Below are 13,896 nucleotides of genomic sequence, written 5' to 3'. Positions count from 1 at the left end.
GGATGTTTTAATTGGAATGTTTCTACTTCGGATGTTTTTTCTTTGCACACTTGAGAATAATACAATATGATCTTAATTCTTTGTTATGATGTCATGTACTCGTATGTGGTATTGATTTTAACTGTAATATTGAATAAATGCACCGATAATACCTTGTTATGTCGTACATTACATATGTTTGTACCGATGTGTATGTATATTTTTAAAAATATTTTCATATTCTGTAAGTGCATTCTGCAAGAATTTACTAAAAAAACTTTTATTTTACTCTTTCTTTAAATAACGGGTGTTTCAAAACCTACTTGAATTCTAATTTTTATTCAGTTCAGCACTGAAAATCGGCATTTATTATAAGTAAAGCATGGTATTATTATATTGTGTTTGCAAAACAGTGAAGAAGGTAAAAAAAAAACATATAAGCAAACATATTAGACACTGTCTATTCTCACTAGGTATAGTAAATGCCTGTTCTGAGGTAGACAGCATTTTCTTTTATGTTTTTTAGTACAAAATTAAAACACATATTGCAGTTCAATTTTGAGGGTCTTTTCTTTTCAATGTAAAATATAGACACGGATGTGTGGAACGAACGCGACATCTGACAAATGCCCACCTTGGCTTTGTCCAGATGAATTTCGTCATTAACTTGTCGATTATTAGCAAACATTTTTTCCTTAAGCAACCCCGAAATAAAAAAAGTCCAAAGACGACTCGTCCTGGAAATTTAATTTGCAATAACTGCATTGTTTCTGCCGCAGTATGGCAGTTACGAGAGGCAGATGGGAGTTCGTATACCTTTTCTTTAACTGCCGCAATGTTTTCAAGTGATCGACCCGTACGAGGACGGCCACCCTCTTTAACATCCTGAACGGAGCCAACAGTTTCAAATTTATTAATGAAATTCCCCACAGCGGCTCAAGATCGTACATAATGATGACTGAAAAATGTGCAACATTTTTTAACCGACTATGTAAAGTTTCTGTAGTGAATTTTCACAATTTCTATGCGTTGCTCGACTGAAAAACGCTGCATGACTTAACCTCAAAGTTATCTGATGACAACTGCAAAATACCCGCGTTCCATGTTTGACACAATGAAAATTATTCAAAATTCAAGTAGGTTTTGAGGCCCAACATAAAGAATAATATTATTGTGCCTGGATTATTTTTTTCACACTTTTAAATGGGCAATTTAGTCTTGAGACGTAATGGGTAACTAAAACTATAACATGTAAATAATAATAATGAATAAACGCTGTTTTGCAGCTCTGAAAAAGTAAATGTAAAAAATAAACAGCTTCAAACAAAAGTTTAAGTTTTCAAATAAATTTTATTTAAGCTAATTTATAGAACGCCTTTTCATCTACAAGTAAAACACATGCATATAGGTATAAGTGGAACCAAAAATGTGTTTTTATTTATTAGTAAAAATTTGTTTTATCTAATGCTGAAACAATACATGATACCAATCCTGTACCTATAGAGAGTTTAAATGTTTAATAAGCCTATGTTAATGTGTTTAATGGGTACCTGTCGTTGAACCAAGTAAACATACAGTTTTTGCTTGTGTAAGCACGGACATTTGAATGATTTATACAAAAACTAACTTATTTTTATGCACATATGAATCGAAGGCTATTAAATATTGAAGTAGACCGTACAGTAATATTATGCTGGATTATTAATTAAATATTTTTTTGTTGCACCAGAACAGGCCAAAATATCCAATCACAGCCCAAAATACCGAGGCTTGAGAAAATTCACTTTTAATTTTTGTGATCGCACCGGGAATCTACCCCGGAATCCTCCATTTATGAGGCAAGCGTCACATCACTGGGGCCACCACAATAATAAAAATAACAAAATGCATTAAAAAAAAAAAAAAACATTTATTAGCATTCAAGAATTAATGATTAGAACAACTTCCTTATCGAGAAAGTTCCTTATCAGTGTTATGGGGAATTGGATATAAAAAATATTTTCTTACACCCGGTAAAAATTAGAGCGTATTTATAGTTAAATTTCTCAAAAATTTATAAAAACGATCTACTTTGAACGACGTCACAAGTTCTTGTCATTCAACCAATCAATAATAGCGTTGACATGTGTTAGATTCCTAGTTCCGGGAAGCCATTTTTTTTAAACGTTTAGTATATTTTGTCAGCTACGGGGCTCTACTTTTAAATAAAGTCAGGACAACTCGCCTAAGAGAACTTGTGACGTCACGGGCAGAGTAATTTCAAAATTACACTTTACATTACAACGATGAGAATATGAAATATAAAAATATTTTTTGCTAAGTTTGATAGTCTATTAACAAATATATACATATGTTTTTAATTCACTGAACTTTCTCAGTGTTGCAACGTATTGAGAAATATTATTGTGGTGTTTGCAGTGGTGTACACAAACTACGGAGAGAGTGACTCAGAGACCAGTAACGGCGGAGAGGGGGGACTGAAGCGTTCTGACCGCCAACAAGACAACTACGTCGACAAGGCTATCACTATCAATCGTACCAGACCAGCACCGTGTGATAAAGAAGTAATATCATCTTATGCAATTATAATGAATCATGTACAGTAAAATCCCTGTTTTATGTTTTTTAAGAAGGCAGCGAAAAAAAGTGTTAAACCGAGGAAAACGCTTAAGTAAGGAAATGAAAAACTGCAGAAAAATAGTAAAAACGGTCATTATTTGGGGATTATTCATATTTACCTATTATTTCATTAAACATATTTTGTATTTTTTCAATAAATGCCACAATGTGTTTTTTTTAATTAATGAATTTAAAAAAAGTATTTGAATTAGCATACAATGATTTTTTTCTCTAAATATTGGGAAATTTGGCTTATATGGTATCACTTTTTTTAGTATGGCACCACAGAATTTCAACTGTCATTTACATCGTGGCAAAACTGTTTCACATTTTGCGATAACTGTTAAAAAAATCTTCTTTCCAAATTATGTTTATAACTTCAAATAATATTTCTGTTGCTGAATTTTCAAACTTTCTGCATCGTAATTTATTGATGTAAATATTTTATTCTTCCTAAACATGCGTCAACCGTTTGTCACAATTTAGTAAAATGTCAAAATCAGACACTCAAACAAAATGGTCGATTACACTGAAACAAATTTGAATTTAGTTTGAGACAACAATTTACACATTTTTTTTTAACCTTTATTTTACTAACCATTTTGGGCAAACGCAGAGGCGCGCGGCTCGGCGTCTTCTGACAGATCGAATGAGTTTTGAAAAATTTTCAACGTAAAACTGGGGTTATGAAAAACGTAAAAAACGTTAATTGGGGTAATATTTTAATGAGAATGTATGAAAAAGAATGGGACCTAAACATTTCAGCGGAAAATTGAGGAATGTAAAAACGAGGTTTTACTGTAATTAGTCTACTCAGTTAGATCATGCTATCACACTATTAAATTATTATTATTATTGGATTATAGGAAATCAATCCGCCTTTACTGCTGTGCGTTTATCTTCAGACATTATTTACTTTCTTGAAGAGGAAATGCAGTCTGATTTTTCTTCATACAAACATATTCCCGTATTTTATTATTATTTGATTATGGCACTGTAGCTGTAATTTTTTACACATAGATATTTACCATAGGCTTGTCTCTATTGTTTAACTTTTTTGATAAATTGTTAGGACCATCCAAAAACACATAAAAGCGCCCAGTTTTATCTGCCGTCTTCGGACGTCCAATATACAAATATAATAACTATTTTGTAAAAACACAAAAGGTACCAACATGGAAAATTTAATTCTTTTCTTAAAATAAACTGAATCGGTTCAATTTTGAGATGCGGAAAACCGGACAATGAACATCGATTTTAGTTAGGCATCATCAGTACGACATGCAGTTGTCTATTTCGCACAGTGTTGGGGAGGCATTTGCGAGAAAGTAGCAGAAAAATAATGTTCAAATACTTATTATCATGTATAGAAAGTTATTTCAGTATGAAACTACTCTGCTGGAGAGATTTTTTTTGAGTTTTGGGATTGAGGTGGAATTGAGGACGATAGAACATACCGTGATGATCCTGGAAAAGGGTAAACAAATACAAAAAGCAAATATCACATACCGATAAAAATATACTAGATGGATTTAGAAAAATAAATTGTGTTTTAAAACAATCAATATGTATATTGTGGAAAAATGTTTTCATTCATAATTTTCAACACATGTGACATGTTTGGTCTTGACAAATTGACGTCAAGATTCGTGACTCCCTGCTATTTAAATTTAAACAGTCACAAATAAAAGTAAAAATTTAACCGAATTGTGACGTATTAGGGGCGTGGCTAATTCGATGAATTGTTTTCGCAGGAATTTGAATGATAAATTAAAAAATATTTTCTTATGCTATTAATAAGTACAAAAAATATTTGTTTTTTTTAAAAAAGAGAAATATTAGAGTTCTGATTATTTACTCAAATATTAAAATTTTCAGACCATTTCCTAAAAGTCGTAAATAATTTGTGCTGGAAAAATGGAAATCGAGTTGTGGTGGAGTGGGATTTGAAACTGGGACCTTTGGTCCATGAGTCCACAATACTACCTCGGGACCACGACACATTTCATTTTACTCAACAGCATTTCATAGATCCTTATTAATTCATAATTGGAAAATATTAAAAAGACTTTCCGTTTTGATATATTGATAGGGAAATCTTTAGAAAATGGAAATCTAAAGAAGATATTTATCCTAATATGATTATCACTCACATAGGTTTGGCTGTATCAACTCCAGCAGTACCCAGATAAGGATCGAGCTCCCTACAAAAACCCAGCCAAAGGATGTGAAAGGTAATTATTATAGACCTATCTGCGCTAGATTTTTTTACTGTAGAAAATGTGTAAACTTTTATGCCATTTTTCATTGCTTGTGAATTTAGATAAATAAATTTCAATAGTCTCGAGATTTATTGCGACAGAGAGGGAAAACATATTTGGGAAGGGAATATGGAAGTCTAGGCATTTACAGGGCTCATGATCTGTCATTGGCATTTCCTCAACTCTTCCTTGACTTTTGTGAACCGGGTTGTGGTCCCGTGTTAGTATTGTGGACTCACAGGCCAAAGGTCCGAGGTTCAAATCCCACTCTACCACAACTCGATTTCCGTTTTTCCAGCACAATTTATTTACAACTTTTAGGAAATGGTTTGAGAGTTGAAATATTTGAGTAAATAATAAGAACTCGAGTAATTTTCTTTTTTTTAAAAAAAAGCTAAAACCTTTATTTATGTGGGTGAAATTCATCTGGCTAAATTATTTCACCTACTAGGCAATGCCTAAAAATACTTTTCAATTTTTCAATTTTTTTTAATACCAGTTTGTGTGTAAAGTGACCAATGAAAGGTCATAAGCCCTATAAATGCCTATACATTCATATTCCCCTCTCAAAAATATTTTCCCTCTCTGTTGCGTTAAATTTAAATATTAACTCTCTTATACAATAATCTTATTTATGGAACGACGTACAGGGCGTACGTGGTGCAAATGATTCCTGACAGCAATCTGGTGCTGGTGGTGGTGGACTCCCTATGCCCCCAGGACGACCTGGCCCCTCCCCTGCGACCTTCTCCTCTCCCCGTGGAGCGCAACCACAGCCTCGCCTGCGAGAGAGCCTCCACGCGACCCCTGCCCAGGCAGAAACTCCATTCCTGCATCAACTTTCACCCTAATGTAAGAAAAAACACAAAGTTATTTTTTCCAACACAACAAGCCATGTGGCTAAATCACAGTGAAGAATCACAGCACAAAGCAACCAGAATTTGAGGAAATTCACTTTTAATCTTGAGATCAGGGCCGGACCTGCCATAGGTTCAGTTGGCACAAAGAACCAGACACTTGGTTACAAGGGAGGGGAGAATAACACGCTCGTATTAATTTACAAATGTATCTATTTCCGTCCCCTTTCATAAGTGACGGGGCGCTAAATCCGACTGTTTGTTTTGAAATCTTATCTGTTTGTTTTATAGGAGAGCCAAATCGAGTTATGTGGTGGAGCTTCCCATACAACTGTACCCTGGAAGCTTCCGCTGTTTACGATGCTCATTACTGTTCTCAGTCAACTAATACCAGGGAGATACTATATTACGTGCTAAACTAATATTACCTACGCTCTTTGCTGTGATCCTGATACCCTGAAATTAGCTTCAAGTCTAATAGCTAATAGCAGCTTGTCCAATCGCATAGGAAGACTCTAGTTCCAAAAAGTCACAAACATTAATTTAATTGCATACAAAATGTAATTGATGCTCCCAAACAAAGGGGTTATTTATCCAATTAATTAATTTTAATAAAAACGAACTACTTTGCATGATGTCACTAGTTCTTCCGAATCAACCGATGATAAGAAAGTTGTGACAGATTTCCGGTTTACGGTGAGGTAACTGACAAATCAGAATAACTCATCGAGAAGAAGAAGAGGACTTGAGATGTCACATGCGAAGTAAATTCAAATTATAAAAAAAATTTAAAAATTGACTTCATTTGATAGTCTATTAACGAATCAAAAAAATATATAAAAACCACTGAATTTATTCTGCAGTTTTTATATATTTTTATAGTATATTCATTTTTGTAGTAGCATATTAGACTTTGGCATCCTGGGGCGAAGAGAATATTTCTTTGTGTTTGTATTTTTTTTTGCACCACAGGAGGCCAGCAGGGCAAATCACAATAGTGAATTACAGCACAGGACACCCAGATTTGAGAAAAATCACATTTGGTTTTTGCAATTTTACCGGGAACCAAACCCGGAATCCTCCTTGTGTGAAGCAAGAGTCTTAACCACTACCCCACGGGGGCTGCCAAATCATTGTTTTAGACCTCAAAATTTTTAAAATTGGAACACCTGTTACCACTACTGAAGTAAACGTTTAATATTCCTTACATTTCAATGGTTCAAAAAGTATTATACATAATATATTATTTCATAAATAAATAATAAAAATATTTTGGCTTTTCAAAATGAAATGTTACAACAAATGATTTAACATTGAATAACATGCAAATTTACAAGCTGTGGTACTGTGGCTAGTGTTGCGGACTCACGGATCAAAAGTCAGAGGTCCGAACCCACATACCACAACTTGATTACCATTTTCTAAAGTGAGTTATTTACAACTCGTTGAAAATGCCCCCTAAATTGAATTGTTTGGGAAATCAAAAGAACGTAAATGTTTCTTTTTATCAAAAAAAATAAAATGTGTTGATTTACCTTGTCTTTATATTACCAAACTATAGAAACTCAGACACCTATATTTCCTTGCGATATAAGACAGTTTATTTATTTTTTTTATCAAAATTTTCCTTTAGGTAAATTTTTACTCAATGATCTTGAGATGCATCTAATCTAACACATTATATACTTAAAATATTTACTAAAACATTTAAAAAGCTCAAGCCAATTAGGCACTCCTGTAATGTAATTTATAATAAATATATTATTGCAAAGAGGGATTACAAAACCCCATTTTTATACTGTAGAAAAATGTACATACATATTCAAAATAAAATGGATTATGCATTTTCCATATAAATAAAATGAACTTTTGATCAAAGTACAACATTCCACGATGCTTACATTTAATTATATTTGCAAAGAATGTAATTAATCCATTCCAAAATACTGTCCATTTTAATAATAATATCTAAACGTTCTAGTAAGGAAATATTGAGTTTATTTCGGTCAACGTAATTTTTTATTTGAAATCAATCCTTTTGACTATCAAGAATATTTTTTCTTAACTAGATAAATTAAACTACTTATATTGATGTACCCTTGCCTGAATATTGTACCAATGCAAATTTATTATATTTAAATTATGATGTAGATAAAAAAAATATAGCTTTGGTACGTAATTCAAATAATTATCTGACACAATGCTTCGTTTGATGGAAATGTAGAGCTTAATTGAATTTTTTTACAAAATCAAAAATATGTTAATAAGTAGGAATATTGTTATTTTTAATGACTTCTGAGATTCGATTTCTCCCAAGTGTTTTAAGCCAAATATAATATCTGACTGTACAGAAGTATCATAGTTTTTTTGGCTTTTCATATTATCTGCTTATATTTTATTATTATTTTTTATGAAAATGAATATTTTTCGATTTAGCTTGCCATGTGATTATGAATCATCTACAAATTAATTGGTTTTGTCATATTGAATTTTGCATACTAAAATTGGAAGAATATTCCAGTTTTTGTAAAAAAACATTAGTTTAGGCTAAATCAATAAAACTAGATTATCAAACAGCTGGTATAAAAATAGTCAAGTATTTATAAATTATTATCCCAATTCATCAAAATTTGATAAATGTTTTATTTATTGATGAAAATTTCAAATTTGTTACAGAAAATAGTTTTTTATTCATATGTACTGATACATTCCTTGGTATAAAAGACTAGTTGTTTTTAAAATGTGTTATTTATAGTATAAGTACATTATAATGTTTGGTGTTGTTTAATGTTTCCTATCTCCATTCCTTTATTGAAAATGCATAATATTATATACTGATTTTGTATAATGGGTTGAAATGTTTAAAAAGCGTTTTGTACAGTCTGTGTGCCTTTTTATGTATATAAACATAATATGTATGTTGTATAAATAAATCGTTCTATTGAATATCAAAGCATTTGTTTTTATTGTCCTAGTATAATGTAAATAGAAATTCAACAGTTATTTTTGAGCAGGGTTTTGTTTTCTTTATCTGCATTCCCAAAGAATTCTATGTCGTTTAATATTTCCTGTGTGTGAGTGAACTTCCTTAGCCTAATGATCAGCTGGTCCAGAACGGCTCCTCCTTGCATGAGGTTAGCTAGATCGTGGACTGTGCCTCCCGCTCCCCCTATTCGGTGATCCGTTACCCTGTCCTGGTTATAGTTGTATGTTCTGATCTTCTCGTTACGAAGTCCTAAACCAATCTGGAAACAGAGTATAAAATAAATTTTAGAATCACATTATTTTATTTGATGTACCTAAATTGACTAATGACAAAAATTATCTTTAAATAAATTATGTAGTGGGGTGATTCCTAAAACTAGCTAATTTCAAAATCAGCATTTAAACACATTTTTGTATCCTTCTCCATGAATGTTACAATAGAGAATTTGGTTGCTGAGAAATGACTACTGTCAGATATCACCACATATTTCTTTCTTCTAGGTAAGATCTTATGATCTTGTAACAGGGCTTTATAAAATAAAAAAACACATCAAATATTAAGATAATTATTTTTAGGATCTATGAAATCTAAATAATTATTCTTATATCCAATCTCTGTGGTCCACAATGGTGAAACGCATTCAATAGGTCCATTATTTGTGTGATTTCTTATAGTTTTAGCTTTCATTTGTTTATGCTGCGGTCTATTACTGCCACAGGATTTGACGCCAGTAAGATTAGGAATAGTAATATAAAACAATGAATTCAAAAAAGGGCGATCTTTCTGGGTGTTCGAGATACAAATCAACAGAAGCCCAAAGGGCCAACTAACTGCCCACAGAACCTATAAAACGAGGCCCGAGGGCAGATTAGACAGCCGGTGGGAGCCGACTTTTTCCCACCAGTTATATCTATCCCGAATTGTGTAAAGCTAAACACAAATTTCAGATAAAATATGTATAGTCAGCTGTACATAAATAATGTCGTTTTTCACTTTTCATAATCTGTTAAGTACCTGCTTATATTTTGTTACTATCCTCTTTTTTTATTCATCAAAAAAATATGTATTCTTAATATTTACCAAAATATATACATTTTTAGGTGGTTTAAAATAGTCGTAAAATTTATTAAAGGAAATGTGTTTTTAATATGGCTTGTCAAATCAAATAAAAATTTATAATGGTCAATTAATAAGGGTTTTGGCTTTTATTTCACAAAAACGGGATGGAAGAGTTGGAGTAATATGGATGTACAAACATGGCCAGAATGGTGCGTAATGGTATGCATAAAGCGTAAACAGATTACTAAAACTAGTCAATGACAGATCATAAGCCATGTAATTGCCTAGGCATGCATATTCTTTTTCAAAAGTGTTATTTATCTCTGTTTCAATATACGAGGTGTGTTCAGAAAATAACGTGAATTTTTAAATTTCGCGGCTTTGGATAGTCCGATTGTATTTTTTTTATTATTATGTTGGTATGCATGCCCCTGAAGTAATTTCAGCTGTATTCATTGTTTACTTTGTTTGTGGCAGCTGCTAAGGTTTGACGTATTTGGAGATTTTCGTCTTGGCGATTGAGCCTTAGTTTCGACGTCATATCTGTAAACCTATGTTTCGTCACCTTTTATAACATGTTTCAGTAATCTTGCATCGTCGTTGACTTCATTTAGTGAAACCTGAGCAACTTCCATTTGCCGCTGTTTTTGTACAAAATTCAAAAAAATTTGTTGCATAGCAATTCAGACTCTCCAACCCCGCGAAATTTAAAAATTCCTGTTATTTTCTGAACACACCTCGTATATCGACATTATAGATCATATATTATCATTTAGTTATGCTCACCTGTGACTTTCTAAGTGCCCTTTCCTCTTGTACCTGCTTCTCCGATTGTTGCTGGTAAAGGAGAGCCCTCAACTTGGCCATGGCAACCCTGCGGTTCTTGTGCTGGTCCCTCTCAGTTTGGCACTCTGTGGCCATCCCAGTTGGCAGGTGGACGATCCTAACAGCACTGTCTGTGGTGTTGACGTGCTGCCCTCCGGCTCCAGTGGCCCGTTTGGTCTCTACTCGGATGTCACCGCTGGGAATAACTATCTCTATCTGGACAAGAAATATTACAGTAAATACTAGACAAGATTATTTAATTGCGGTGGTTTAACACTTATATACATATTAAAAATGGAATTTGACAGCTGATTTGGTGCTTGAACCATGAGTTTTATTTCACATAACATTTTTTTTAAATTACTGAATTAATAAACAATCTGTTGAATGACACGTTTTAAAAATTATCTATAAAAAAGCCTGTTATTGTAATCAAATATGTACATTATGCGTACTGTCTCTAAATATTACTTGAGTTGCGCAATTCTTTTTTACAAGTCATCAGACTCTGATTCGATACAAATTATTTGTTTATTATAATTTGTTGAAACATTTTTGGAAAGAACCTATAATAATCAAATTGAGCCTTTAGACACCATTTCAAAAATAATTATTTAAATTACACTTCATAAAAATTAAACTATATACAATGTGTATATCTACATACCAAATATGAGAAAATTGCCTAAAATATGTTTTTATGCGCTAATGCTTATTTCCTAAAAAAAAAAAATGGACCTAGCCAAAGAATAAATAGTGTAGTAGAAATTCCTCATGGTAAATAAATGGGTTATTATTGTTTTCTTATATAAAAATCATTCGGAATTTAAAAAAAAAAATTGTTTACTATATATTGTACCACAATTTTATTTTAAAAATATAACATGACAATTAAATTGGGTTGTGGTCCTGTGGCTAGTGTTGCAGACTCACAGATTAAAGGTCCGAGGTTCGAACCCCACTCTACCCCAACATGATTCCCATTTTCTAATAAAATTGAAATATTTGGGTAATTTATAGAACGCTAATATTTATTTTCTCTTCAAAAAATAAAAAAATACTTAAAATCGTAATAAACATTTTTCACTACTTTTTTGGGCATGCCCTTCTGGGCCTAAAAAGTACAAGAGCGATGCAAGGAATTTCAAAAACGAACAGTATGTGTTCAAAATTATTTTTAATTTCTTTTTCATACAAACCACAAAAACAAAAAATTGAGTGATAAAAAATATTAATCTTCATTTTAAGATAATTTAAACTACGGGTGACTCCCGTGATGTAATGGCTAAGATGTTTGCCTCACGCAGGGGGGGTTCTGGGTTCAATTCCTGGTGAAATCAGATAAATTGAAATAGTATTTTTTACAAGCCTGGGTGTTTTGTAATGTAATTCATCACTGTAGTTTAACCTCCTAGCCTGTTGTGGTGCAAAAAAATTCAAAAACAAAGTGCACCTAGGTACTTTCAGTGGAAAGATCAAGGTGTTAATGTATGTTGATTATTTTTTTAAAAGGTCACTTTGATTAGCTAACTCAGAGTTGCTTTTATCAGTACACGGTTTTTATTGATTACTTACATATAATGTCAACCAAGTTCAAAGGTTTTAAACTACAATTCTGAAAAAAGCATTTTCATTATTTCAAATGCGTTTTACGCCAATGGCATAGGTCTTATGGACATTCTAGCAAAAGGATTTGAGCTGCAAACGTCTATTAACTCAAGACCTATGCAATTGGTTTAAAACACATATGAAATAATTGAACCGCTTTTTTTATTACAGTATGAAGCCTTTAGACACGGTCTATGTCATTACTTACTTCTGATGGCTGCAGCATGACAGCAATACTAATTGTGCTCGTGTGTAGTCTCCCTCCCTTCTCCGTGGCGGGGACCCTCTGCACGCGGTGCACACCTCCCTCTAGCCGCAGCCACTGGAAGGCCCCCACTCCGGAAACCACCGCCTCCGCCTTGCGCACCCCACCAAGCTCCGTACTGTCCAGCTGTGTCACCTCCCACATCCAGCCCTTGTACTTGGCATACCCCATATACATGTTATACACTTCCCGCGCGAACAGCATGGCCTCTTGACCCCCCACACCTGACACTATCTCCAAAATCGCGTCTGTAGATCCATAATTAACATTATCATCTAAAAGTGAGTTGACAAGTTTTTGATCTAATTTTTTTAATATCTCATTATAAGTGTCTCTTTCTTCTTTAACTAATTGTAACAAGTCTTTATCCTTCGAGTCCTTTTCGTTTAATTCTTCTAAGTTGTTTAAATTCTCAACGATGCACAATCGCTCTTCCAATACTTTAACAATGGGTAATAATTGTTTCAGTCTATTTTTCTCGGATGTATTTACGGATGATTTAGTGTGCAAATTCCAATATTCTTTTTTTATGTATTCGAGGTACCTTAAAACCGCAGGATCCGAGATATCTAATGGTGGTTTTGATGAACAATGTCTGAATGCAAAAGCAAAACTTTTAGGAGATGGTAATTTTGTTTGAAAAGACGTTAGTTTATACAAGTTACGTAAGAAATTCATTTTGATTTTTATTAATTAATAAAATAAGGGGAACTCGTTTCAATAGATAATACACTTTTCAACAACACTAACATAACCTCAACAAATTATTATTATGTCAAAATTGACAGCTGACACTAGAAATTCCTGCCATAAAATAAAATGTGTTGCAAATAAAATAAATATACTAATATTTACGAGTACTTACCTATGTCAAAAAACATTTTTCAATAAAATTCTTACAATTCGATAACATACATATTGAATATAAAGTAATTATTATGTGCACCGTCTTTTCATACTAAATTAATTCAATTCTAAGGAAATAAAAAATGAAAATGTATAGTATAATAATAAGAATGGAAATATAATGAAAAATTACGCAACGTCTTTAAATATATTGATAATGCTTAGGATGCTCTTTTCAAAAATATTTTCCGAAATCGTCATATTTCCTAGAGGGTTAAATTTCAAATGTTCACAACGACTCGGACATATTTAAATACTCGAATAAATTCATCATCATCAGTGGCGCTACAGCCCGTTGTGGGCCCTGGCTTCCTCCAGAATTTGTCTCCATTCGTCCCTGCACCCCGCGGCTCTTCTCCAGTTCGTCAGGCCAATCGCTCCTATGTCACTTACCACATTATCCAGCGATCTTAGTTTTGGTCTGCCTCTGCTTCGTCTGCCTTCCGGAGTGGTAAATAATATTTTTTGGGGTGCAGTTATCATTCATTCTGTACACATTTATTTATTTCATTTCATTTATTTCAATGGCCC

The 13,896-nt window shown here is 32.8% G+C and overlaps 2 protein-coding genes across 4 annotated transcripts in view; one reads left to right on the top strand and one right to left on the bottom strand.

Annotated features, from left to right (window-relative positions):
• The window catches only part of stj (voltage-dependent calcium channel subunit straightjacket), a 35,547-nt gene extending 29,044 nt beyond the window's left edge, over window positions 1–6,503 (top strand). For all 3 annotated transcript variants that reach the window (XM_088242715.1, XM_088242714.1, XM_088242713.1), the window contains 4 exons: window positions 2,398–2,543; window positions 4,756–4,832; window positions 5,510–5,711; window positions 6,008–6,503. In XM_088242715.1, coding sequence (XP_088098841.1) covers window positions 2,398–2,543; window positions 4,756–4,832; window positions 5,510–5,711; window positions 6,008–6,133 — 551 coding nt within the window. In that variant the 3' untranslated portion in view covers window positions 6,134–6,503. The remainder of the gene's footprint in view (window positions 1–2,397; window positions 2,544–4,755; window positions 4,833–5,509; window positions 5,712–6,007) is intronic.
• A 2,154-nt stretch (window positions 6,504–8,657) lies between these two features.
• LOC148284069 (peptide chain release factor 1-like, mitochondrial) lies at window positions 8,658–13,258 on the bottom strand. The gene is made up of 3 exons (XM_088242716.1): window positions 12,403–13,258; window positions 10,548–10,802; window positions 8,658–8,961 (listed from the first exon to the last, which is right to left on the bottom strand). Exons 1-3 carry the CDS (start codon window positions 13,135–13,137, stop codon window positions 8,710–8,712), a joined length of 1,242 nt encoding a protein of 413 aa, XP_088098842.1. The 5' UTR covers window positions 13,138–13,258; the 3' UTR covers window positions 8,658–8,709.
• Window positions 13,259–13,896: the final 638 nt, after the last annotated feature.

Source organism: Micrasema longulum, unplaced genomic scaffold (genome assembly GCF_059751315.1).
Source record: "Micrasema longulum isolate JH-2025_06_02 unplaced genomic scaffold, ASM5975131v1 h1tg000161l, whole genome shotgun sequence".
NCBI classification, from domain to species: Eukaryota; Metazoa; Arthropoda; class Insecta; order Trichoptera; family Brachycentridae; genus Micrasema; species Micrasema longulum.
Note: the sequence above shows the minus strand (reverse complement) of the source record. Positions and strands in the feature narration are given on the sequence as shown.